Source organism: Theropithecus gelada, chromosome 16 (assembly GCF_003255815.1).
Source record: "Theropithecus gelada isolate Dixy chromosome 16, Tgel_1.0, whole genome shotgun sequence".
NCBI classification, from domain to species: domain Eukaryota; kingdom Metazoa; phylum Chordata; class Mammalia; order Primates; family Cercopithecidae; genus Theropithecus; species Theropithecus gelada.
This window is the reverse complement of record NC_037684.1, coordinates 10,505,620-10,530,909: the sequence shown is the minus strand read 5'-3', so window position 1 is coordinate 10,530,909 and position 25,290 is coordinate 10,505,620. Positions and strand designations below refer to the sequence as shown.

General features: G+C 47.9%; 1 protein-coding gene across 4 annotated transcripts; it reads left to right on the top strand.

The window, feature by feature from the left end:
* Positions 1-1,092: 1,092 nt before the first annotated feature.
* DUSP14 (dual specificity phosphatase 14) lies at positions 1,093-24,132 on the top strand. Of its 4 annotated transcripts, XM_025361212.1 has the most exons (4): positions 2,440-2,477; positions 18,317-18,322; positions 21,381-21,470; positions 22,819-24,132. In XM_025361212.1, exon 4 carries the CDS (start codon positions 22,911-22,913, stop codon positions 23,505-23,507), a length of 597 nt encoding a protein of 198 aa, XP_025216997.1. In that variant the 5' UTR covers positions 2,440-2,477; positions 18,317-18,322; positions 21,381-21,470; positions 22,819-22,910; the 3' UTR covers positions 23,508-24,132. The 4 variants fall into 4 exon arrangements, with proteins under 4 accessions (XP_025216998.1, XP_025216995.1, XP_025216997.1 ...); XM_025361213.1 differs by lacking the exons at positions 2,440-2,477; positions 18,317-18,322 and adding an exon at positions 1,093-1,477; XM_025361210.1 differs by lacking the exon at positions 18,317-18,322 and having other exon boundaries at positions 2,411-2,477.
* Positions 24,133-25,290: the final 1,158 nt, after the last annotated feature.

The window sequence follows — 25,290 nt, the reverse complement described above, 5'->3', positions numbered from 1 at the left end:
CTGTAATCCCAGCTACTCGGGAGGCTGAGGCAGGAGAATCACTTGAACCCGGGAGGCGGACGCTGCACTGGGCTGAGATTGTGCCATTGCACTCCAGCCTAGGCAACAAGAACGAAACTGCCGTCCCCCAGAAAATAATAATAAAAACAATAATAAATTAGCCAGGCGTGGTGGCGTACCTGTAGTCCCAGCTACTTGGGAAGCTGAAGTGGGAGGACCACCTGAGCCCAGGAAGTGGAGGCTTCAGTGAGTCATGATTGCACCACTGCACTCCAGCCTGAAGCCTATCTGAAAAGAAAATAAAAGAAAGAAAAATTGACACCTATAAAGAAACTCACATACTTATTATAGTCTAGAAATGTGCTGTCCAGTAAGGTAGCCACTAGCCATATGTGGCTATCTAAATTTACTAAAATAAAATTTTAAATTCACTTCCTTAGTTACACTAGCCACATTTCAAGTGTTCAGTAGCCACATGAGGCTAGTGGCTACTGTATTGCATAGTGGAGATACAGAACATGTCTATCATCACACAAAGTTCTATTGGACAGTGCTGGTCCAGAAGAGAATACCTTCAAATTGCCTTTTTGGTAGAGGCATGTATAAGCCCGCACTTCCACATTCTGTAAAGGCATAAAGCGCCTCCCTACCCCAGGGCATGTCTGTACAGTCATTACATGGTCTGACTTCAGCACTTCTTTCTACTTAATCTCTAAATCTCTACATCTTGACACGCACATCACACACAACACAAACTCTATTTTAGCCCACCTCCCTCCTCTTCACTGACTCTTCATGGTAGGTTTAGTTCCCATAATCCACGAAAATGCCTCACTCCTTGTCACTAGAGCTTGTTCTGGAAACCTGCCTTCAGTGTAACAAGCTGGAATGTGAAGAGGGATGCATCTATCTGTGCTGCTGAGTCATTGAATTGACTGAAGCTTCAAGGACTAGGGGGTGCTGAGCAGAAAGGAAAACACACAATCCTTTCTGTTAGAGATTTGCTCTTTTCGTATTGGCATGTAAACAAGTAAGTCACTAAGTGAACTGACGTCACAATTTAGTGTTAGGAAGATGCTTTTCCCAGGCACGATTTGAACTCAGTGGTTTCCTGAATCTAGTAAAGTATGCTACTTTGTTTTCTCTTAATTTTGCCTAATTTTAAAGCTTTCTCTTTTTACGAAGACAAAAATAAATCTCTCTAGACCTTTTTCGTTTCGCAGGATTATCATTAAAATTATCACTAACTTTTAGATATTCTAGCACGCATCGGATGACTCTGAAGCCGGTTGGGCAGTGGAGATCGGGAAGAACATGAAAAAGCTTCAAAGCTTTTGGTTGAAGACATCAGGAGATGTAAACTCCAAACGCGGGCTTTACTTCTCCCCCGCACCCCTCCCCGCAAACCCATGCCTACTCGTTTGACTGCTCAGCAATTCTGAGGCCAACGATTTGCAACCGCGAGGAGCAGGGGCTGGTGAGTCAAGGACTGGGCATGGAGTCAGGACTCTTAGGTGCACTGACTCACAGCAGAGCCTTGAGGAAGTCGCTTTGCCTCCCACGTGTCTCCCCTCACCTGCCAGAGGCGGAGGGGAGGCGGGGCTGTGCTAGAAAACGTCCGTTTCACACCGATTTATGTTACAGATGGGCAGACCTGAATTTTAAAAGACCCTCAGAGTTACACAGCAAATGAGCCATCAGTGAATGCCTGTGTCCCGCCTGCGCTCCGGAGAACCCCAGCCCTGCCTCGGGGGCTGGGGCGGTGGGTGTGGGCTCCGAGACTCGGACAGCACCTTGGCGTGGCAGGAGCAGGCGGAGATGCGCACGGAGGTTGGAAGTTCACCTCCTCCGGGTCTCGGGCGCCACGGCTGCCCGTACCTGTTCCAGCAAGGGTCAGCCAGGGACTGCCGCGCTACTGATTTTCCCTTCGCTCTTGGGTCCCAACTCCCGGGCTCTCCGGGCTGGGGAGGCGGTGGGGTGGGGTCGAGGCCGGGGCTCGCCACCTGCGGCGGCTTCACACCTGTATCGGATTTGCTTTCTCGCCTTTAATCTTCTCCAATCCCGAAAGCACCCCAGTAGAGCGCCCCCGCAGCCCGCCTCGAGCCTGGCTCATAGGCAGACGCTGACTGGGGAAGCGAGCGGTCGTCCGTGTGTGAGGCAGGGTAAAAGACCGGAGGACTCGGACAGAGGGGCGCCCTGGAGGCGGCGGCTACCTCGGGAGCTGGGGGCGCGCCCGGGCCACCCCGCACCGCGCAGAAGCCCAGCGCGCACGCGCGCCTCCAGGCGCCCCGCGCGTTCCCCCGCCCCGCGCCGCGTCCCCCCACCTCGGGAGAGGGCGGCCAGGCGCAGGGAGCGTGCGCGCGGCCCGCCCCGGGCGCGGGCGGAGGGAGGAGGAGGCGGCGCGCGCGGCGCTCAGCCCGCAGAAGCCGGCGGCCGCGCAGTAGGACGCAGCCCTATCCGAGACCCGCGCCGCGCCGGTAGGGGACCCGCAGGCCCGGGGGTGGGGGTTGTGGGGAGGCTGTTGGGGTGGGGGCGGGAGGGCGGGACTTCGCGCTTCGGGTCCCGGGGCGCAGGGGGCACCCAGAGGCCCGCGCGACCCCGCCTCTGGAAACTTTGTGCCGGCGCCCCCACCTGCTCCCCGGCGGTCCTTGACTCTTCCGGGCGGCGCAGGGAGGAGAGGCCCGGGAACCCCCGCAGCGCACCGTTGCCGGCCCTGGGCGTGCGCCCCCTGCCGCTCCCCCGCCGCGCCACGCCGCCTCCGCGACCCCTGTCCGTGTGCCCCGGGGCTCCAGCATCCTCGGCCGCGCCTCCCCTCCGCCGCCTGCCAACCCCGCGGAGGCCGCCCCGTCCCGCTGGCATCCACCCGCTCTGGAGCGCGCCGCGGCTTTTTGCATCTCTCGGAGGTTTCTTGAGCATGGATAGAAGCAACTTGACTTTCAGCGATGCCAAGTCTCCAACTTGAGTCTTCCTCTGCGGTGGTAGATGGGTGTGCGCGGTGCTAACATCTTTTTCTTTCTCCTAAGTACCCTTGCTCCGGAGCGAAGTTGAGTTATTGTCTGTAGAGAGGAGGTGCGTGCTGTGGCCGCCTTAAGTGGATTGTATAACTGTACTTTATTTAGGTGGATGTTGCCAGTGGTACCAGCCAGTGTTATGGTAACTGGGCATCCCAGAGGCTAGGGAAGGAGGAGCGACTTACAAATGCAGTTGTACTATGCAGGGTTTTTTGTTTTTTGTTTTTTGTTTTTAAGCCACCTTGTACTTTCTAACTAGCAGGACCTCCGAACATTTAACGTGTGTTAACTCGTTAGCTGTTCATTATGGTTTTATAAGAGAGGGGGTTGGAGAGCATTACCATCCCGTTTTACAGATGTAAAAACGGAGGCGAAGAGCAAACTCCGGGTTCCTTAGTAAGCTTAAAGGAATAGGGACCAAGAGATTTAACCCAGAGTCTCCTGGAATTCCTAGTCCGTAAGGCCACTCAGAAGTATAATGGAATGTTGGACCGTCTTCCCTGACATTCTACAGAGCACTTAAGAGTCAGAGAGGCCGAGGCCAGCCGGCAACTCCAGGCCTGAGACTCAGCTCTGCCACAAAGTTAAGTCACACTGGACAAGTCACAGTTTCTCTCCGCTCATTTCCTTGCTGCTCTCTAAAAACAGGGGAACAAAGGTGCTGTATTCTTTGCAGAGTCGTGCGTGTGTCTGGAAGCTCCACTTCCTTGAGCTGCAATTTGGTTATTGTTAGTTGTTGTGGACTCATAAAGGACCCCAGTCTTGGTTCCCTTGAGAAACGCAGGGAAGGAGGCACCCCCACAGTGAACGCCTCTTCTTCGCCAGAGACGCCTGAGAATTCGCATCAGGGACACTTCACATCAGGGACAGGCCGGGGCAGAGACCCTGACCTGGGGGAGGGACGAGGGTTGCCACGAGGAGGTAGGAAGGAGCCCTGCACAGGCGGCTTGACACATGGGCCCTATTCCTGCCTCCAGCTCTGACTCATCTTCTGACGCTTGGGGGAGGAGAGGTAGTTGCTTGATATTTTTGGCTTTCCCCCATAAAACTGGAGACAGTTTCCTTCATTCCAAGTCGTTTTAATGTCAGTGTTGAACGTGTCTGTCCTGAGTTCTCATCTGAAAGCTTTCATATCGGTTGACTGCAGGTATGAATTTTGTAATAATAATTAATAGAATGGCGTAAATGTATATTCATATCATAAAAAATTAGCCAAGTATGTTAAGTCCAGGAAATCCTTTAAGACTTTAATGTTTTTAAAAGGTGGGCTTTTGGGAGGGCTGTGTTTGATCGGTTCCTTTGCAGTTGGGATTTTAAGGCAAAATGGATTAAAAATGCTTTTCCCAAAATCACAAGGAATACATTAACCATTCTCTGTGACATTTAAACTTTACTAATAAGGTTAAAGCTTTCTTTTGAACCTCTTTCTCAAAAGTAACTGCCGAGTGCGTCTTTATCGGTTTGTGTGTATCTTTTTAGACTTTTCTAAGCATTTTTATAAACGTCTGTTTGCACAAAGTGGTTTTTTAACTGAAATTAATTATTTTAAAACTGACTTGTCCTGTTCATAAAGATTTGGCTTCTGTCAAGAACAAGTAACGTGTTTAAGTACAACTGTTCCTAAAGTTTTAATAATCCTGAGAGACGGTGTTACTTCTCAGGGCAGGGGGCAAATGACCCCTTTTTAAACAACTTCAAAGTAGTAGAATCATTACGATCCTAGGTTTTACTCTTAGGTGCAGAAGAAAACTTTTCCTATTAAAAAAAAAAAAATCTAGGACTACTAGCATAGTATCTTTGCTTATAAAGAAACGTCAAAGGGAGTGGAAGGCAGGGAGAGTTGCTAAAGCAACCGAGGCCTGGGTATAAACTTACAGAGCTAACATTTAAGATGGCTTTATTATTTATGAAAGCTTCACTTCACCTGGGTGAAGACAAAGGAAAGTTAATGTGGGCACTCTTCAAATCAGTAATTTCAGGAAATGGATGGGTTAAAACAAAATTCATGTCAGGAGTCTGTGGATTTATATATTATACATTTACCGAGGACTTTTACCATGCTCAAGGTGCTGTGCCTGAATACAGAGGAAGAAGGCAAGTAAGGTCGGTCTCTGACCTTGTGAAGCTGACAGCAAAAAGTGACATTCAGAGAGGGTTGGCCAGAATTGTTGTCATGGCTCTGAATTCCCAGAAATCAACGTTAGATTTATTGAATTGTGAATTATGCACGGATAATTTGATGGGTTATTTTAACGAAAACCTAAGTGTAACTGTCTTGCAGGTCAAGAATCTCACTCCACACTCTCCCCCTCCCCCAGAGGTCCTAGCCAGAAACTACTCTGACTTTTATGGAAATCACTTCCTTCTTTTCTATAGTTTTGATCCCTTAAATATAAATCCCTAATTGACATAGTTTTATTTTGTTTTTTAACCTCAGTGCAAACTAAAAGTAGATACTCTTGTGAATCCTTTCTGGTCGGCATCGTGTGTGTGTGTGTGTGTGTGTATGTGTGTGTGTGTATGTATGTATATATACACACACATATATAATTTTTTGTTTGAATTTCTGCAGCATACTATTTTAAAAGATTTATCCATGTTGTTGCCTATGCCTGTAGTTTTTGTTTTTGTTTTTTAAATTTTTTTAGAGACAAGGTCTCACTATATTGCCCAGGCTGGTCTTGAACTCCTGGGCTCAAGGGATCCTCCTGCCTGGGCCTCCCAAAGTGCTGGGATTACAGGTGTGAGCCACCACACCCAGCCCAGTTAGTACATTTTTGTCTTATGAACATACCACAAATTACCTGTCCACTGTTGATGGACATCTGGGTCGTTTCTGGTCTGGGGCAATTATGAACAGCCCTGAGTCAGGTGTGCATACCTTCAGCTTTACTAGTTGATACCTGGTTTCCAAAGTGGTGGCACCAATTTACATTCCTTCAGGGGTGTCAGCCTTGAGTCTGTAAGTCACTGTATTTGCTGTTTAACCACAATTATGCTTGAATATTTCCTGAATGAATGAATAAAGGTCCCCGGGTAGTCTGATCCCTGGCCTGTCACGTACCAGCGTATTTATATTTAGTTATATGGTTTGGACTAACCACCCAAACACCAGAAGTGGTTTTCCCACTGTGTTTGGTTGACAAATATCTAATGGAATCCTTTCATCAATCTTTTTTTTTTTTTTTGGAACAGATGAGTAGTTATAGGACATTTTAAATATGCAAAATGAAGTACTAAAAATAAGTGTCTAGTACCTAGAAGTCTTTTAAGGCTTTTGAATGAATCCTATCTCTGGTGAATGCTTCTATTGTGCCCAGCCCTCAATGTGTAGGACAGTGTATTGTACAGGAACCCAGGCCTATCCTTGTGAAAGTACCCTCTGAGGACGAGACTCACATCACACGCTTGTGTGCCTGTTTGTAATCCTTAAGAGGCACTGTGCACAGACCCTAACACGTGCTTCTTGGCAATTCCAAAGTAATCACAGACTCTGTGCTACAGGAATCAATGACTCTTTTAAATCTTTTTTTTTTTTTTTTTTTTTTTTTTTTTTTTGAGATGGAGTCTCACTCTGTTGCCCAGGCTGGAGTGCAGTGGCGCGCAATCTCGGCTCACTGCAAGGTCTGCCTCCCGGATTCGTGCCATTCTCCTGCCTCAGCCTCCCGAGTAGCTGGGACTACAGGCGCCCACCACCACGCCCGGCTAATTTTTTATATTTTTAGTAGAGATGGGGTTTCACCATGTTAGCCAGGATGGTCTTGATCTCCTGACCTCGTGATCCGCTCGCCTCAGCCTCCCAAAGTGCTGGGATTACAGACGTGAGCCACCACACCCGGCCTTTAAATCTTTTAAATGTATTTTTCTCCAAATTTTCCTTTACCTGAGAAAGTAGAAGTAGCTTCGAGCTGGGTTTTTGTCATTTTTGTTCATTTTCTTTGTAAGAGATGGAGTCTAGCAATGTGGCTCAGGCTGGCCTTGACCTCCTGTGCTCAAGGGATCCTCCCACCTCAGCCTCCTAAGAGCTGGGACTGCAGCCTGTGCCACACCCAGCCTGAATTCCTGCTTTCTGAACAGAGTTGCCAGGTTCACTTTGATTGCCTGTGTTTAGTTTTGCCAGGTGGATTTAAAGTGTGTGTGTGAGAGAATGAGAAAGAGGAGTAGGAGGGAGGGTGTGGAGAGAGATGGGCAGTTCACCTGAGGACAGCTGTTAAATTCAAGTGTTCGTTGAGTACTTACCATGTGCCTAGTATTATGTGCTGTGTTTCTGCCCTGAGAGCAGAATGTTATGCAATTCTGTAGGTTTACAAAATACCTCGGGAATCCTTTTTAGCTGGAGGGATGATGGAAGAACACTAGCACAAAGACTGAGATTTGTGGATCCTTTTTATTTCTTCTCTAAAGCATCTTGGAAAATAGCTAAATCACTCTATTTTCAGTCTTTATTTACATAAGTCACAAAGACTTTTTTGTTCATTATAGTAAAGATTTTTTTTTCAGATTCTCTAAAATGATCATAATTTTAGAAACCACATGCAGATAAATTAGAAGTTTTCAAGAAAAGACACCCAAAGGAGGCGGAGGAAGAAGCCGTTGGTATGGGAACCTGTTGATCTGAGTGACGGGGGAGGGGCCCTGTTGTGTTCTTTGTCACCCTGTCGGCCTTCCAGCGGGCAGCTTTCACAGAGGAGCTCCATTTTCCACCTGTTTCAGCGCAGGGGCAGCCCAGCCTGGGCGAGGAGGCCTAGGGCTGAGGCCACAGCCATGTCCTTTTGCATGCAGCCCACCCAGCTCACCTGGGCACACCCCATTCTGTTCTTGCACCGGCCTAGAGCAACCAGAGGTCCATTTGGGTCAGCTTTTCACACCCCATGCCATATTGAAACCTCAGGGGACAAGAAGGTTCTTTTGAAGTTCATAGGCAACTGCTGGGTTTACTTCTGTCTTTGTCCCAGAACAGTTTCGGCATCAATGGCCTAGGGCGAGTTTTTTTTTTTTTTTTTTTTGGACTCCTTATGTCTTTGGGTGTGTGGGTATATAGAGAAAACTTCCTAACTAGAACATGCTGCTTCTGTTGACTAGTAAACATTATATGGCAGAGAGCGCCTTCGAAGCACCAGTCTTCCCTGCCTGGGAGAGTGACCAGGAGGTGAACTTGCTTTAAGGTTGTTTTTTTTTTTTTTTTTCCAGTCACCCAGGCTGAAGCACAGTGGTGCAATCTCGGCTCACTGCAAGCTCCACCTCCCCGGTTCACGCCACTTTCCTGCCTCAGCCTCCCGAGTAGCTGGGACTACGGGCGCCCGCCGCCACGCCCCGCAAATTTTTTGTATTTTTTAGTAGAGACGGGGTTTGACCGTGTTAGCCAGGGTGGTCTCGATCTCCTGACCTCATGATCCGCCCTCCTTGGCCTCCCAAAGTGCTGGGATTACAGGCGTGAGCCACTGCGCCCAGCCCTGAACTTGCTTTAAGTTTTAAGGAAGCACTCATAAAAATAAAATCTGGAAGTACTGTCAACATAACAAATTACATACAGGTTTGAAGATTTATAATGAAGAATTTTGCCAATTTAGCTAAAATCTAAATCTTTTACATCTTTGCATTTCATTATAAAACACAAAACATTTGTAATGAAGACACACTTCGTGTCATAATTATAAATCTTTGGTGATTCTCTCCCCCAAATTAACTTGTTATTCTGGCTCCTATGTAAAGATCACTGGCAGGCTGAGGCCAGAAGTGGAGAGAGGGCTTGGACTGACAATTATGTGTTAATTTTCTTCTATTAAAAATATTTGTTTGGCCGGGCGCGGTGGCTCAAGCCTGTAATCCCAGCACTTTGGGAGGCCGAGGCGGGTGGATCACAAGGTCAGGAGATCGAGACTATCCTGGCTAACATGGTGAAACCCCGTCTCTACTAAAAATACAAAAAACTAGCCGGGCGCGGTAGCGGGCGCCTGTAGTCCCAGCTACTTGGGAGGCTGAGGCGGGAGAATGGCGTGAACCCGGGAGGCGGAGCTTGCAGTGAGCCGAGATCGCGCCACTGCACTCCAGCCTGGGAGACACAGTGAGACTCCATCTCAAAAAAAAAAAAAAAAAAAAAAAAAAAAAANGCAGGTGGATCACGAGGTCAGGAGATGGAGACCATCCTGGCTAACACGGTGAATCCCCATCTCTACTAAAAATACAAAAAATTAGCTGGGCGTGGTGGCGGGCGCCTGTAGTCCCAGCTACTCAGGAGGCTGAATCAGGAGAATGGTGTGAACCCAGGAGGTGGAGCTTGCAGTGAGCTGAGATTGCACCACTGCACTCTAGCCTGGGTGACAGAGCAAGACTCTGTCTCTTAAAATAAAAAAAAAAAAAAAGAGCTTCAAGTACTTGCTGTAAACTTTCAGCCAAAGATGATCCAAAATGGAAATGGTGGAACTTGTTTGTGTACTAGATTGTATCTTAAATCCAGATGACCACTGTATTATTTGAAAGTAATCAGGTTTTTTTTGGTGGTGGTGGTGGTGGTGGTTGTTGTTTTTTCTACAAAAATTACACTTATGGAGTTTCTTTTTCCAGTTATCCTCCTAGAAAGCACAGGAGATAATGTTGATGTTTTCCACTGTATCAGATTACTCTTAATAATACTTTTAGATTCCTTCTAAAAATGTACTTGCTAGAAATATGAATTCCCAGGCCTTCACTTCCAGAAATTCTGATTAATTAGGTCTGGGGTAGGGTCTAGGACTCTGTAGTCTAACAGGCAGCCCAGGTGATTCTGGTGTAGGAATCCTTGGGACCACACTTTGAAAAATACGTCTGCTATGCTGTGATGGTTTTATAGCTTACTAATTTCAGCCAAGGATTGCTGTAGTAGCCCATTCTCTTACTGCTATGAAGAACTGCCTGAGACTGGGTAATTTATAAAGGAAAGAGGTTTAATTGACTCACAGTTCCAGATGGCTGGGGAGGCCTCAGGAAACTTACAGTCAGAGCAGGCAGGGGAAATGCCAGACGTTTATAAAACCAGATCTCATGCGACTCACAATCACGAGAACAGCATGGGGGGAAACGGCCCCCATGATTCAGTTACCTCCACCTGGTCCTGCCCTTGACACATGGGGATTATGGGGATTACCATTCAAGGTGAGATTTGGGTGGGGACACAGAGCCTAACCATATCAGTTGGCAGACTTTTAGAAGAATTTTTTTATTTTTTGATTTTAAGAGATGGGGTCTCACTGGCTCAGTCTGGAGTACGGTGGCATGATCCTAGCTCACTGCAGCCTCGAACTCCTGGGCTCAAGCCATCCTCCTGCCTTGGCCTCCCGAAGTGCTGGGATTACAGGTGTGACCCACCACATTCGACCCTGTAGAAGTGTTTTTGTTTGTTTGTGTTTTGTGACGGAGTTTCGCTCTTTCACCCAGGCTGGAGTGAAGTGGTGCGATCTCGGCTCACTGCAACTTCCGTTCCCCTGGGTTCAAGCAATTCTTCTGCCTCAGTCTCCCGAGTAGCTGGGATTATAGGCGCCTGCCACCACGCCTGGCTAATTTTTATATTTTTAGTAGAAACAGGGTTTCACCATGTTGGCCAGGCTGGTCTCAAACTCCTGACCTCAGGCGGTCCACCCGCCTCAGCCTCCCAAACTGCTAGAATTAGAGGCGTGAGCCACCATGCCTGGCCTAGAAATGTTTTAATAATTAGTAATGTAGTCTTCTAAAGGGAACTATTACATTGCCTTGAAAATACTGCGTTTCAAGGCAGTATTTTTTCAGTTAAAGCCAAGGGAATAACTTCAGGATCCTCTGCCTTGGGACCCCTCTCGTTCAGCTGAAAACTCGATCCCTCCCTTTGCTGTAGGATGGCGCAAACCCCCAGTTGCCCTCACAATGCAGCAGGACTGCTCTCAGCATGGGAGTGGGCGTGGCCTTCGTCAGTTCTCTCCATCCAGCTGAGGCAGAAGACTCAACTGTTTACCTCACCCTGCTCAGAAACTCTAGGGTGGTAATTATAGGTGCCTTTGATTTGTAAAGAGAAATGGGAAATTAATTTATCAGTACATTATAAATGAAGTTAATTTGGTATAAAATCACTAAAAGATGTGGAATTGGACCAGGTATATAAGAAAGTCCTCATAGGGTGAAGGTTGCAGCTCACTGCTGAAGTTCTAAGGATTTTGATATGTCCAATGAGACATCAAAGGGTGAGATGATCAAAGGGTGATTATTAACTGCTGAGCTCTTAGTCCTGTGAACTTTATTCTAATTTATAAATTCCGTTCTTTATCTTCCCTTAAAGTAATAATGAACTTGTAAGGACTGAAATCTTATTTATGAAAAGACCTGCATTTTCTGCGATTTCCTGGTCTTGCTTCTCAAGAGAGCAGTGTAGTAACTTTGACAGTTTTGAGGCAAATTCACACCTACCTGGGTTTTATTGCTGATATGTGATTTTTTTTTTTTAAGCGCTTTGCCTCTAGATGTTCTGACTTACATAAATAAAAGTTTATCATTGAACCAAACACATATGATTCACATTTAATTTTTACCACTTACTCCTGGGAGATTTTAAAGTGTTATTTATATAAGCTGTTGCTCAAATTGCTTTCCAGTTCTCACTGAACAAGTTGAAATACAGTTGTGGACTTTTGAAAGTGTTTTATTGGATATTTCACACCCGAAGAGCATCTTGTACCACCAACAGTTTAGGATTCTTAGAGATTACTCCCTAGACTGTAGAAGTAAAGCACAGTCACATCGACCTGACCTTATTTTCCTTAATTCCTTTCTCTCTGCAGTCCCCCCCTGCAGTCCCCCCCCGCCCCCGCCGCCCACAATGAAATGTACATTTTGGTAGACTTTGAATGGATGGATCCGTTGTGGTCCAATTGTATGACTTAAGCAACAAATGGACAACTCATGGAAGGACGGTTCTGGTCCCAATGGGGCTACTAATTTTCTGTGTAGAGTCTGGGAAAGCCTCTTAACCTGCGTTTACTTCTGAGTCTCCGGGAACCGCGACAGCAGAATGATACTGATCCGGGAGAGGCTGAGCAGTGCTCACGTGGCTTACGTGGGACAGGCGCCCGAACGTGCTGCCATAGGTCAGGGGGGGCAGAGTGGGGCACATTTTCACATTGTATTAACTTAAGTTAGTTTTTAATGAGTTTAATCTTCAGTTTGCACTTTTTAAAAACGGTGTATACAGATCACCTGGGATCTTGTGAAGCTGCTGGAGCCGATTCAGTAGGTGTTGGCATAGAGCCTGCGTTCTGCAGTTCTTTCAGGCCTCCAGGTGGTATCCATGCTGCTGGGACTTGGGTCACACTTGTTGAGTAGTGAGGGCTGTAGAAAAAGGCTGTATTCTCCATTCCAATGGAGAAGAGCCCCCATTCCCAGTCTAAAACAGGAGGCTCTTTTTTTTAAGATGGAGTTTCTTGTCACCCAGGCTGGAGTGCAATGGAGCGATCTTGGCTCACTGCAGCCTCCACCTCCCGGGTTCAAGTGATTCTCCTGCCTCAGCCTCCTAAGTAGCTGGGATTACAGGCACCCACCACCACGCCCGGCTAATTTTTGTAGAGACAGGGTTTTACCATGTTGGCCAGGCTGGTCATGAACTCCTGACCTCAGGCAGTCTGCCCGCCTCAGCCTCCCAAAGTGCTGGGATTATAGGTGTGAGCCACCATGCCTGGACAAGGGGGCTCTTGAAAGGCAAAAGTGGGAGGAGAAAAAGCATGGTATACGTTCTATAAAACAACTCCCCAAGAAACAGCTTAGGTTTTCAGTGCTATGGGCTGTGTTTACTTTGCTTGGATCCTGTTTGTGTTGCTGCAGCACCCAGTTCGCACCAGTTGTTTCGTTCACTCAATGGTAGTCCGTCTCTTACTGCTATTCAGTTGTACTTGGATGTGTATCTTGTATCATTGCTGTTAGATGATGAAATCCTAGCACAGGGGTAAACCTTATGTTACCTGTATATCCCTGCTCTAGTTCCTATTGCTGCATCACACAGCTCTAAAATGCATTGTAAAATAACTATTTGTTTTGTTTGTAAGTCCCTGGTTTTTTTTTTTTTCTTTTAAGACAGGGACTCGCTCTGTTCCTCAGGCTGGAGTGCAGTGGTGCAATCACAGCTGCCTGCAGCTTCGACCTCCTGGGCTCAAACAGTCCTTCTGCCCCTGCCTGCCATGCAGCTGGGACCACAGGTGCACATCACCACATCCAGCCTTTTTTTTTTTTTTTTTTTTTGTAGAGAGAGTGTCTTCTCACATTGCTTCAGTTGGTCTCGAACTCCTGGGCTCAAGCAATCCTTCTGCTTTGGCCTCCTAAAGTGCTGGAATTACAGGCTTGGGCCACTGCCCCTGGCCTAAAATGACTATTTGTATTGTACTCACAGATTCCTGTAGGTCAGGAATTTGGACCTCACTACTAGGGACAACTTGCTTTTGCTTCACAATGTCTGAGGCCTCGGGGAGATTCAAAGCCTGGGGGTGACTTGATGACTGGGAGCTGTAATCATAATAAAGTATCTCTACTCACATATCTAGTGGCTGAGCTTGAGTATCAGCTGGGGCCTCAGCTGGGATGTCAGCGAAATGCCCATGGCCTCTCCGTGTGGTCATTCTGTTGGGCTAGTTTGGGCTTCCTCCCAGCATGGCAGCTGGGTTCCAAGGGCAAGTCCTAAGAGAACAAGGTAGCAGTGTGCGACATGTTTGTACTCTGGCCTCAGAAGCATCATTTCCACTGTAGTTTTTTGTTTGTTGTTTTAAAGACAGCGTCGTTCTGTCGCCCAGGCTAGAGTGCAGTGCAGTGGTGCCAGCATAGCCCCCTACAACCTCGAACTCCTGAGCTTAAGCGGTCATCCTGCCTCAGCCTCCCAAACTGCTGAGATGACAAGCATGAGCCCCACGCCCAGCCTGTAGTGTATTCTTTTGGTTGAGGCCGTCTCAAAGGTTTCTCAGGGTTCAAATGAGGGGACATCAGCCCCACTGTTGGGTGGGAGGAGTGTCAAGATTACACTGTAAGGGCTGGCCACAGTGGCTCACGCCTGTAATCTTAGCACTCGGTGAGGCCGAGGTGGGCAGATTGTGTGAGCCCAGGAGTTTGAGACCAGCGTGGGCAACATGGGGAAACCCTGTCTCTATAAAAAATACACAAATTAGCTGGCCATGGTGGCACACACCTGTGGTTCCAGCTACATGGGGAGGCTGAGGTGGGAGGATCACTTGAACCTGGGAGGCAGAGGTGGCAGTGAGCCAAAATCATATCACTGCACTGTAGCCTGGGCTACAGAGTGAGACCCTGTCTCAAAAATAAAACAAAAAACAAGGTTACACTGTAGGAACCCATGCGAGATGGGAGATGCTGTGGCCATCTCTGGGGAATACATTCTGCAGCGGTCGCAACAACACTCAGCAGGGTGTTGGCCGCATAGCACAAACTCAGTGAAAGACTGTTGTGTGAATGAGTGGTAGGTAATTTAAGCACCAAGGTGGGTGAGGACCAGATACAAGAATTCAATTCCAGATGTGAACACATTACCCCATGGTACCGAGATAAATGCAGACCTTCCACCTTTTACAGTTATTGCTGGTCTCTTCTTGCTATCTCTACTCTGTTTCCAACATGGAGAATCTGTGAATTGATCACGTGGAACTGAACTTCTTCAGATCTTTGCATCTGTGTCATAATGCTGGCATGGTTTTTCCTGCTTATCTAGTGGACTGCCCCTCTCCTCCTTGGGCTGTGGCATATTCTCTACCCAGCAGCTGGCTAGTATCTTACAATGATTGGGCTGGGTGCAGTGGCTCACGCCTGTAATCCCAGCACTCCGGGAGGCCAAGGCGGGCAGGTGACCTGAGGTCAGGAGTTTGAGACCAGCCTGGCCAACATGGCGAAACCCCCTGTCTCTACTAAAAATACAAAAATTAGCCAGGCATGTGGCATAGTCCCAGCTACTCAGGAGACTGAGGCGGGAGAATCACTTGAATCCGGGAAGTGGAGGTTGCAGGGAACCGAGATCACATCACTGCACTCCAGCCTGGGTGACAGAGCAAGACTCCATCTCAAAAAACAAAACAAAACGAAACAAAAAAACAATGATCAGCTGCTGTTAACCTCAGCAAATGCAGTGTGAACGAGCGCTGGTCCATCTGCGGACATCGAGGTGGCTGGTCTGGTCACACCTACATAGGCAGCTGCTCTATGGCTGTGTGTCACACTGAGGGACTATCTGTGGCTGAACCGGAGTGTGACTCTCAGTCTTTAGCTTTATGTATCTTGTCTGTATTTATCCTCATCTCAGAACACTATCATATCAGTTAATTAATACAGTGAGAAAAGCAAAAACGACCCCTCCTCTAAAGTAAGTAGAAAATGTTGAGATGTTTTATCACAATTGCCAAAGCTTTCCAGGTGACGGAACAATTTGTATCTTTTACTTCGTTTTACTTTAATATGTATATATAAGACAGGGTCACTCTGGATGGAGTGCAGTGGCACACTCATGGCTCACTGCAGCCTCGACTTCCCAGACTCAAGTGACCCCCTCATCTCAGCCTCCTGAGTAGCTGGGATTATAGGCACGTGCCACCATGCCCGGTTAACTTTAAAATTTTTTTTTGTAGAGACAGGGTCTCATTCTGTTGTCCCGGTTGGTCTTAAACTCTTGGGTTTAAGGAGTTCTCCTGCCTCGGCCTCCCAGAATGCTGTGATTACAGTTGTGAGCCACTGTGCCTGGCTGAAATTTTACTTATTTTTTGTGACACAGTCTCGCTCTGTTAACCAGGCTAGAGTGCAGTGGCACAATCTTGGCTCACTGCAGCCTCTGCCTCCTGGGTTCAAGTGATTCTAGTGCCTCAGCCTCCCGAGTAGCTGGGATTCCAGGTGCACACCACTATGCCCAGCTGGTTTTTGTATTTTTAGTAGAGACAGGGTTTCACCATGTTGGCCCAGCTGGTTTTTGAGTGTTTTGGTAGAAATGGGGTTTTGCCATGTTGCCCAGGCTGGTCTCTAACTCCTGAGCTTAAAGTGATAGAACCACCTTGGCCTCCCAAAGTGCTAGGATTGTCATTTTCATTCCTAAAACAGAAATATGGGCCAGACTTGGTGGCTCACCCCTGTAATCCCAGGATCTTTCGAGTCTGGAGATCAAGGCTCTAGTGACCTAAGATTGTGCCACTGTACTCTAGCCTGGGCAACAGAGACTCGGTCTCAAAACAAAAAGAACTAGATAGACATTTACTTTATTAGAAGGAGAAAATGTGATTACATAAGCTTTTTGAATATAAAAAGGTAACAGTGTAGGCCTCTCCAGGTATATACTCTGACCCTCTGAAATTCCTAAAGCTGAAAGTATTTTAGTGAGAGCATTTTACAAAGTCATCTGAAGCACTGTTGTGTCCATTTTCTGCTGTTGATTGAACATGAAAAGAAAAGCCGTAGATAGAATTTCAGTTAACTGCTGATTCTGGTGGTTGTCGTCATTTTTTAAAAAAAAAAAGAAAAGTAACCTCCATGGCACTAGGATGGATGCTTTCTCTGATTAGGCCGTGACCCCATGTAGCAATTCTGAGTATCAGGTACCACCGCCCCAGGTACAGATGCCAGTGCTGACCACAAGGCTACAAGGCTGATGCCCACATCTCAGGAGCTCTGCAGTGCAGGGAGCAATCAGGTGTTATTAATATTAGTGTATGCATTACTGAGATTAGAGGCCCGCTGGGAAGACACTCATCTTTTATTTTGTTCAGTACTTAGTGTTCGATGCTTATTATCCAGAAAGACCAGCATCATCTCCAAGAAGACATTGCTTATAGCTGGTTAAGAACAAACCAGGCCGGGCGCAGTGGCTCAAGCCTGTAATCCTAGCACTTTGGGAGGCTGAGGTGAGCGGATCACCCTGAGGTCAGGAGTTCAAGACCAGTCTGGGCAACATGGCAAAACTAAAAAATACAAAAAATTAGCTGGGCATGGTGGCACGCACCTATAAGCCCAGCTACCCAGGACGCTGAGGCAGGAGGATCACTTGAACTCAGGAGGCCGAGGTTGCAGTGAGCAGAGATCGCTCCATTGCACTGTAGTCTGGGTGACAGAGTGAGACTCCATCTCCCCCCCCCCCCCCCCCCAAAAAAAAAAAAAAAAAAAAACCGCTGGGGTTGGTTTAGGACAGCTGTTCCTTTCTGTATTTCACTCTACCCTGCCCCCTCCCCCCAGCCACGAAAACATGTTTTTCCTCCAAGAAGCAGCACCACTACCAGAGCATCTTGGGAAGGCCAAGTTGAACACGGTAGACAGTGATGTGGTCATTCTTAAGCATTCTTCCTGGTCATCTTCGTCCCAGAGACCGTTGCCCTGCAGGAGGATGGCATGTTCACTCTGAGAGCGCCATGCAATCTGTGATCCCTTCAACTACGGGTCAGACTCTGCCACCGTATCTCCTTTCCCTGTCTTCTAGGACACATTTACTGAGGAGATTTCCATGCACCTGTGATGTCATACCCATGGGTTTTTTATTTTTTTACCATCTAGTTCTACTGATCTTAGAACTGGATGACTCTAGGGCTTCTTGTAGCGCCTGCTGTGGGGCTGCTCCTTGCTGAGGTCCACCCTCTGCAGCCAGGGGGACATTTTGTGCACCAAATGGTGCACCAGGATGTGGCAGTAGTTGCCTGTTCTGGCACTAGGGGAAACGAGCAGCTCAGCCCATCTGGGCTTAGCCTTTCTGTAAGTAGCACGGAAACACCTTCTGAGGCAGATCCACACCCCCTTGCGTGTGTGGCAGGCACTGGCTGGAGGTGTGGAGCGCCGCAGGCAGGTAATGAGAACACAGCCACGACGCAGTCACCGCAGAGAAGCAGTGTGTGGACTTGAGCTAGAAATCCGGACACCTTGCATCTTCTCCTAGTTTCACTTCTCAAGTTGAAATCTCTTACCCTTTCTGAACCGTGTAGTTTCCAACCTGTCGAGGGTTCAGGAGTGTTTGTCAGAGGAGCATCTATAGCGGCTGTGCCCTCTGCATGCCCTCTGGCAGAAGTTGTTTTCCTGAAACTTGGGACCAGCTTTGGCATTTTAAGCAGGTTTGTTGGCAGAGAGATGGACTAGCAGCAGGGAGGGAGCAACGTGTCTGTCTCACTTGGATTCTGCCCCGAGGGCTCACAATCTGTTTTCCCTACAGCACCAAGTACCCTAGCACCACTCAGGAAACGTGAGTTAACAGAATCAGCCCGGCTTTCACAGGGAACCTGGGCTCCTTTGCCTCAGGAGGGCAAGTGGCTTCCTAGACAGCATAATTTGGGAGGATGCATCACTCTGCCACCCAGGCCGGAGTGCAGTGGCGCCATCTCGGCTCACTGCAGCCTCTGCCTCCGGGGTTCAAGCGAATCTCTTGGCTCAGCCTCCCAGGTAGCTGGGACTACAGGCATGTGCCACTATGCCTGGCTAATTTTTGTATTTTTAGTAGAAACGGGGTTTCACCATGTTGCCCAGGCTGGTCTCAGGTGATCTGCCCGCCTTGGCCTCCCAAAGTGCTAGGGTTATAGGCGTGAGCCACCACGTCCACAGCCAAGCCTCTCTTAATTAGACAACGACTAGATAACCTACTTGGAAATTTGATTAGCATCTTCCAGATTTTCCACAATGAGGAACGTCATCCCCAGCAGCCTGAAGGCCTAATTTTGTGTTTATTACCACAGTGACTTTGCTTTTTAAACCAGTAGGATTCTGCCAGGGAAGACTGGGAAGTGGCAGGAGACCCTGCTGTGCTGTAGGAAGGATGTTCTCAGAGTTTCTGCCCTGTTCGTATTTTACATCCAGCGCACATGCGCGCAGTTTCCTTATGGGACTGTGTCCTCGTTCCTCCCCAGGCTGTGATTTCACCTGGGGACTGCTCTGTGTCCTCTCGTAGCATTAACCAGTCACGGCATGTGGGCTCCCAAAGCAGGGCCTAGTCTCGGGTGAGGAGGCAGCTCCCTTCAGAGAAGGGCAGTGTCCAGGAGGGACGTGTGAGCTGTTAGCACCAGCATGCTTGGTGCCTCAGTCTTGCCGGGGAAGTGTGGACAGAGCCACAGCACTCACCTCTGCAGTAGTTCTCGAGCGTGCCCCCGACCCGCAGCCTCACCTCCGAAGGGCAGCTCTTCCAGCCCCACTCTAGAGGGATGGAATCAGAAGCTGGGGAAGGGTCCAGCAGTCTGTGCGCACAGCCCTCTGGGGGATTCTGAGGCATGCTCAGGTTTGAGAGCCCCTGCATTATAATGATAGAAATAGTTGTAAATGGAGCCAGGCACAGTGGCTCATGCCTGTAATCCCAGCACTTTGGGAGGCCAAGGTAGGTGGATCACTTGAGCTCAGGAGATCGAGACCAGCCTGGCCAACACGGCAAAACTCCGTCTCTACTAAAAGTACAAAAAACAGCTGTGCATGGTGGTGCACGTCTGTAATCCCAGCTACTCAGGAGGCTGAGGCAGGAGAATCTCTTCAACCCGGGAGGTGGAGGTTGCAGTGAGCTGAGATTGCACCACTGCACTCCAGCCTGGGTGACAGAGCCAGACTCCGTCTCAAAAAAAAAAAAAAAAAAATATATATATATATATATATATGTAATTTTTTACGTTTCTTTTTTAAAAACGATTTTAAAATGTTGAACATACGTGAGACCACAACCTATCCGCGAAATGTCCGGCACTGTGAGGACACAGCACGGACTCGAGTCTCTTCGTGCACCATCAGCCAGGCCGGCAGCGGGAAGACCTGGGCGCCAGACCTTCACTCCTGGGTGTTGAACCGAGAGAGGAGAGCATATGTCTGCACAAAGACCTGCACGTGGATGCTCGTAGCAGCTGTACTCACAATAGCTTTAAACTAGAGACAACCCAGGTTCATGAGTAGGTGAATGGATAAGCAAATTGTGGTGTTTCTACACAGCAGAGTACTGTCAGCAGTAAGAAGTGAACTGTTGATAACCCACTGTCATGGGTGAATGTCTAAGTTATGCTGAGTGAAAGAAGCCAGACCCAAAAAACTTCCCATATATACACATATATATATATATGTTATGTGTGTGTATGTTGATTTAGTTTTTGAGACAGAGTCTTGCTCTGTTGCCCAGGCTGGAGTACAGTGGTGCAGTTTCGGCTCCACTGCAACCTCCGCCTCCTCCTGGGTGCTAGTGATTCTCCTGCCTCAGCCACCCGAGTAGCTGGGATTACAGGTGTGTGCCAACATGCCCGGATAATTTTGGTATTTTTAGTAGAGACCTAGGTTTCTCCACATTGGCCAGGCTCGTCTCGAACTCCTGGCCTCACCTCAGCCTCCCAAAGTGTTGGGATTACAGGTGTGAGCCACCACGCTTGGCCTATATGTATTTTTATAGGATAAATATAGAAAAGGCCATTGATGTAAAAGTCTAGAGTGCAAACCATAGTGACAAGAAAGATCAGTGGTTGCTTGGGAATGGGGTAAAGCGCAAGAAAGGGTTGGATTATTAAAAAACATGAGGACATTTTGAGCGGGATGATGGATGTGTTTATTATTATGTCCTGGTGTCTCCATTGTGTACATATGTCAAAACTCATCAGGTTACGTACTTTTTCAAGTTGTATAGCAGTTTATATGTCAAGTACACCTCAACAGAGCTGCAAAAAAAAACCACAACAGGTCTGACAGTTACCTGGGAAAGGCAGGAGAACAGGTAGTAGAAGAACACATTTTTTATGACCTTCATGATATTTATATAACATAAATGAATAAAATAGGGCCAACATGGAAAAGAAAACCAAATGAAGGAAAATGTCAAATTGCCATCCTGAACACCAGCACCGCCTACTAGTTAGCGTTCCTGACTGCAGCCGCATCTGCGGTCCTGCTCCTCATGAAGCCAACCTCACTGCCATGTCCTGGCCGCGCCTGTCCTTAGCTTCCTGGTGCACACCGTCCTGCACCTTGTGTTCAGGCACGGGGCTGCTTGGCTCACCCTGGCGGCACCCGACCTGTCCGTTCTCCCACCGCGGTGCCACCCAGGTCTTCCTGCTGCCGGGCTGGCTGATGGTGCACGGAACAGACTCCAGTCCGTGTTGTGTCCTCAGCGTGCCGGACATTTCGCGGATAGGTTGTGGTCTCTGAATCTCCTCCTCGCAAGAGATTTGTCTTGTGTTATTGCCAAAACTCTATTTGTCACACCGTGGGTTATGTGTCATTAACAAAAAAGCTGAGACTTAGGCTGGTGTTTCTTACTGGTGCACCCTTTAAATGCACACCTGGAAATGTTCGGTGCACCTTCCTCCGCATCCTGGCTCTATTCCATCAAACCCGAGGTCGTAGTGAAAGCCCGCGAGGACTTCTTTGGAACTTCCTGACTGGCTTTGTCCTTGCCTCCTTGTCTTCCCGCAGATCTGATTTGTGTCCACTGTCACCAGTACTGCTCACTTAGGACTTTCTGGATCCAGACCCAGCTGCAGTGCACACTGGACTCCTGAGGAAGTGAGTAGCCCAGCACGCTCTGCCCGTTGCACCCGGGGAGGCTGTCGTCTGACTGAAATCCCTGCAGGCTTCCCGACAGTCCCCTGGGTGTGGGCAGGCGCACCTGCCACTCGGCACAGGTGATAAAGCATTGTGATTTTTTTTTTTTGGTGAGAGGAACAGCTGTATCTAAAATCTCAGGAAACTGAGAACTTCCTTTTCTGCTCTTACTAATACATATATTGACATTTAATAGCAAACACTGGAATAACGGGAGGATAGCGATGTTCAGACGTTAAAAGCCAGTGGGATTCATCGTGGAGCTCAGAATTAAATGGCAGAGGAAGGTGAAGTTATTTAGCCACACGCAAGGTCAGGTCAGGTGAAATGCTCATTTAACTTACAGAAACGAACTTTGAAGACCATGGCCTTCAAATTGCCTGGGATTATTTCCATGGAAATGTCACCGTGTTTACATTGTCACAGAATGATAGGAAATAGTTTTTGGTTTGGGTTTCTTTTGTTTTTGTTTTGAGACAGAGTCTCGCTGTCACCCAGGCTGGAGTGCAGTGGCGCGATCTCAGCTAGCTGCAACCTCCGCCTCCCGGGCTCAAGCGAGTCTCTTCCCTCAGCCTCCCGAGTAGCTGGGATTACAGGCGCCTGTCACTATGCCCAGCTAATTTTTGTATTTTTGGTAGAGACGGGTTTCCCAATGTTGGCCAGGCTGGTCTCGAACTCCTGCCCTCAGGTGATCCATCTGCCTCAGCCTCCCAAGTGCTGGGATTACAGGCATGAGCTACCTCGCCTGGCCTTTTTTCTTTTTTTTTTTGTTTGAGACTGGGTCTCCCTGTTGCCTAGGTTGCAGTGTGGTGGTGCAGCCTTGACCTCCCGGGCTCAAGAGATCTGCCCACCTCAGTCTCCTGAGTAGCTGGGACTACAGGCATGCACTACCACACCCAGCTAATTAAAAAAAAAAGGTTTTTTTTTTTTTTTTTTTTTTTTTGGAGAGATGGGGTCTCACTGTGTTGCCTAGGTGGGTCTTGAACTCCTGGGCTTAAGCAGTCCTCCCACCTCAGCCTCCCAAAGTGCTGGGATTACAGGCATGAGCCAACATGCCCAGCTCCCACCCACATATATATATATATTTTTTTTTTTGGACAGTCACCAGAGAGCTGGATTTTACATTGATTTTACATGTTTGTGTCCTAGGTGACTTTTCCTGTTAATTGATAGAAAATGATTTGCCTGTATCCGTGAAAGATTGTACTGTATTATAAAAAAGCTCTAATCTTCCCATGTGACAAACGTGACAGAAGGCTGTGATGAATCGGTAGCATTTAAAGTACTGACACATACCTGTATTTTGCAGGAAGGAGACTGTGATTTTGGATTCCTTGGTGGAGGAAAATCAAACACTCTGGTCTTGCCCCCAACGATGCAAGTGTGACTGCTGGCGTCTTCATGAGCTCCAGAGGTCACAGCACGCTACCAAGGACTCTCATGGCTCCTCGGATGATTTCCGAGGGAGACTTAGGAGGCATTGCTCAAATCACCTCCTCTCTATTCCTGGGCAGAGGCAGTGTGGCCTCCAATCGGCACCTCCTCCAGGCTCGTGGCATCACCTGCATTGTTAATGCTACCATTGAGATCCCTAATTTCAACTGGCCCCAATTTGAGTATGTTAAAGTGCCTCTGGCTGACATGCCGCACGCCCCCATTGGACTGTACTTTGACACCGTGGCTGACAAGATCCACAGTGTGAGCAGGAAGCACGGGGCCACCCTGGTGCACTGTGCTGCCGGGGTGAGCCGCTCAGCCACGCTCTGTATCGCCTACCTGATGAAATTCCACAACGTGTGCCTGCTGGAGGCGTACAACTGGGTGAAAGCCCGGCGACCTGTCATCAGGCCCAACGTAGGCTTCTGGAGGCAGCTGATAGACTACGAGCGCCAGCTCTTTGGGAAGTCGACAGTTAAAATGGTACAGACACCTTACGGCATAGTTCCCGATGTCTATGAGAAGGAGTCCCGACACCTGATGCCTTACTGGGGGATTTAGTGCCACCGAAGCCTGCGTCAGCAGCCCGAGTGGGACCGGTGTCTGCTCCCCGCCGTCTGCTCCCTCTCCACTGTCTTCTCAAATGGCTGACTTCTGGTTCTCCCTCAAGTGTTTTTTACACTGGGTGTTCAAATTTATTTTAAGAGAGAGGGAGGGAGGGGACATAAAGGGAATGCATACATTGCTAGTCACATTTTTAAAATTAACATTTTGGAATAGTGTTTATGAGAATCTTTAGCTTTTAATCATTTTTATCAATTTGAACAGTTTAATAAACTGTTTGGTTCTGCTCTCTTCTGAATCTCATGCCTTTGGCACCTTGGTAGGTGCAGGAGGAGCTCAGTGCAAAAATCACTTTGGGGCCTCATTAACCCTTTAGAGACAAGCTTCGCCCCAGGCTGCCGACCAGACAGATGCTTAGGGAAGGTTGATACCAGCTTCAGTCTCTACTGGATTAGCCCTACTCTTTCCTTTCCCCTCTATTATTTAGTGACTCTGTAAGTTAAATACACCCTTATTATTTAGCTGTTAAGTAACTATAATGAAATCTGCTGCAAAAACTCTTGGAATCCATGTGCCCAGGATTATATTAGCATTATTTTTAATAAATCTATATGCTTAACATTAGAATTTTTACTAATAATTTCAGGATATGTGTGTGTGTCGATGATGGAAAAAAAGGTGCTCTCCAGTAACTGCTAAAATATGGCTCTTATGACAGTTGTGAACACAAAATACACATCCCAGCAGAGTCCCGTCGGCGCATCACATCCTGGTGGGTGGCAGACACACTGTCCCCAGTGCTGGGCGGTGGGAGATTAGAGTGCACACTCTGATCAGGGGTGCTGGTTTTGGTTTCCTCTTGGTTAGTGGAGCACCCCAAAGCAACATGTCCTCCATCAGAGAAACTGGTTTTCAATAAAAGGTGCCTCTGCTCAGCTATTACTACCTACGAAAATGCCCTAAACCAAACCTCAGTATAAGCGATAAGCAAATAACCAAAAATGGCTGCCTTTAACTTTGGAAATGTCACCCAGGTCACTGCTCCTGATAAAATGGGCGGCACCACTCATCAGGTACACGGTAGAAGGTGAATGAGCTCGCCTGTGTCCCACTCCTGGGACACAACTGGGCGAAAGCTTTCCACATGCCCCCAAATAACCACTGTCCTAGGGCGTGCCTGCCTTCTGGATGGAGGGCCTCCTGGGAGTCTGCCCGTGCGATAGGAACCGGTCGCAGCCCTGCTCTTTGGCCTCATTTGTCAGGGACGTTGTAGCTTGCGCACCAGAGGAATCGTTTTCTAGATTTTTTGGGTCCGTTTTGGCAGGAAGCCATACATAGGCCAGTAGCTACATACTTAGACAAATATCCACAAAACATTTTACCTGGTTTGTGGCAATGGTTTTTTCCATCTAAGTTCTACCTTTTATTGCTTTATACCCCTGGCTGCCCACTGTTACAAACTTTATGCATCATCATTCTCTAGAAAAATTAAAAGGAAAAAAATTAATAGTTTCTATGAGAAATCAGAGGAACCAACAAATGCTGTAAGATCAGAAACAAACAAACAAACACATAATCCAGGGAGGCTCTGGCTGCTTTAGTATGAGGCTGAGCTTTGAGTCTGGGAGTTTCTGAATAAGAGCCCCCAAATAACCATTGTCCTAGGGCGAGAAGACACCTGGTGACCGATGTTCTTCATAATTAATGAAAATCACCTGTAGAATTCCTGGCAAGCAGCACTGCGGGGCTGTGACTAAGAGTTCTTCGCACACAGGAAGCT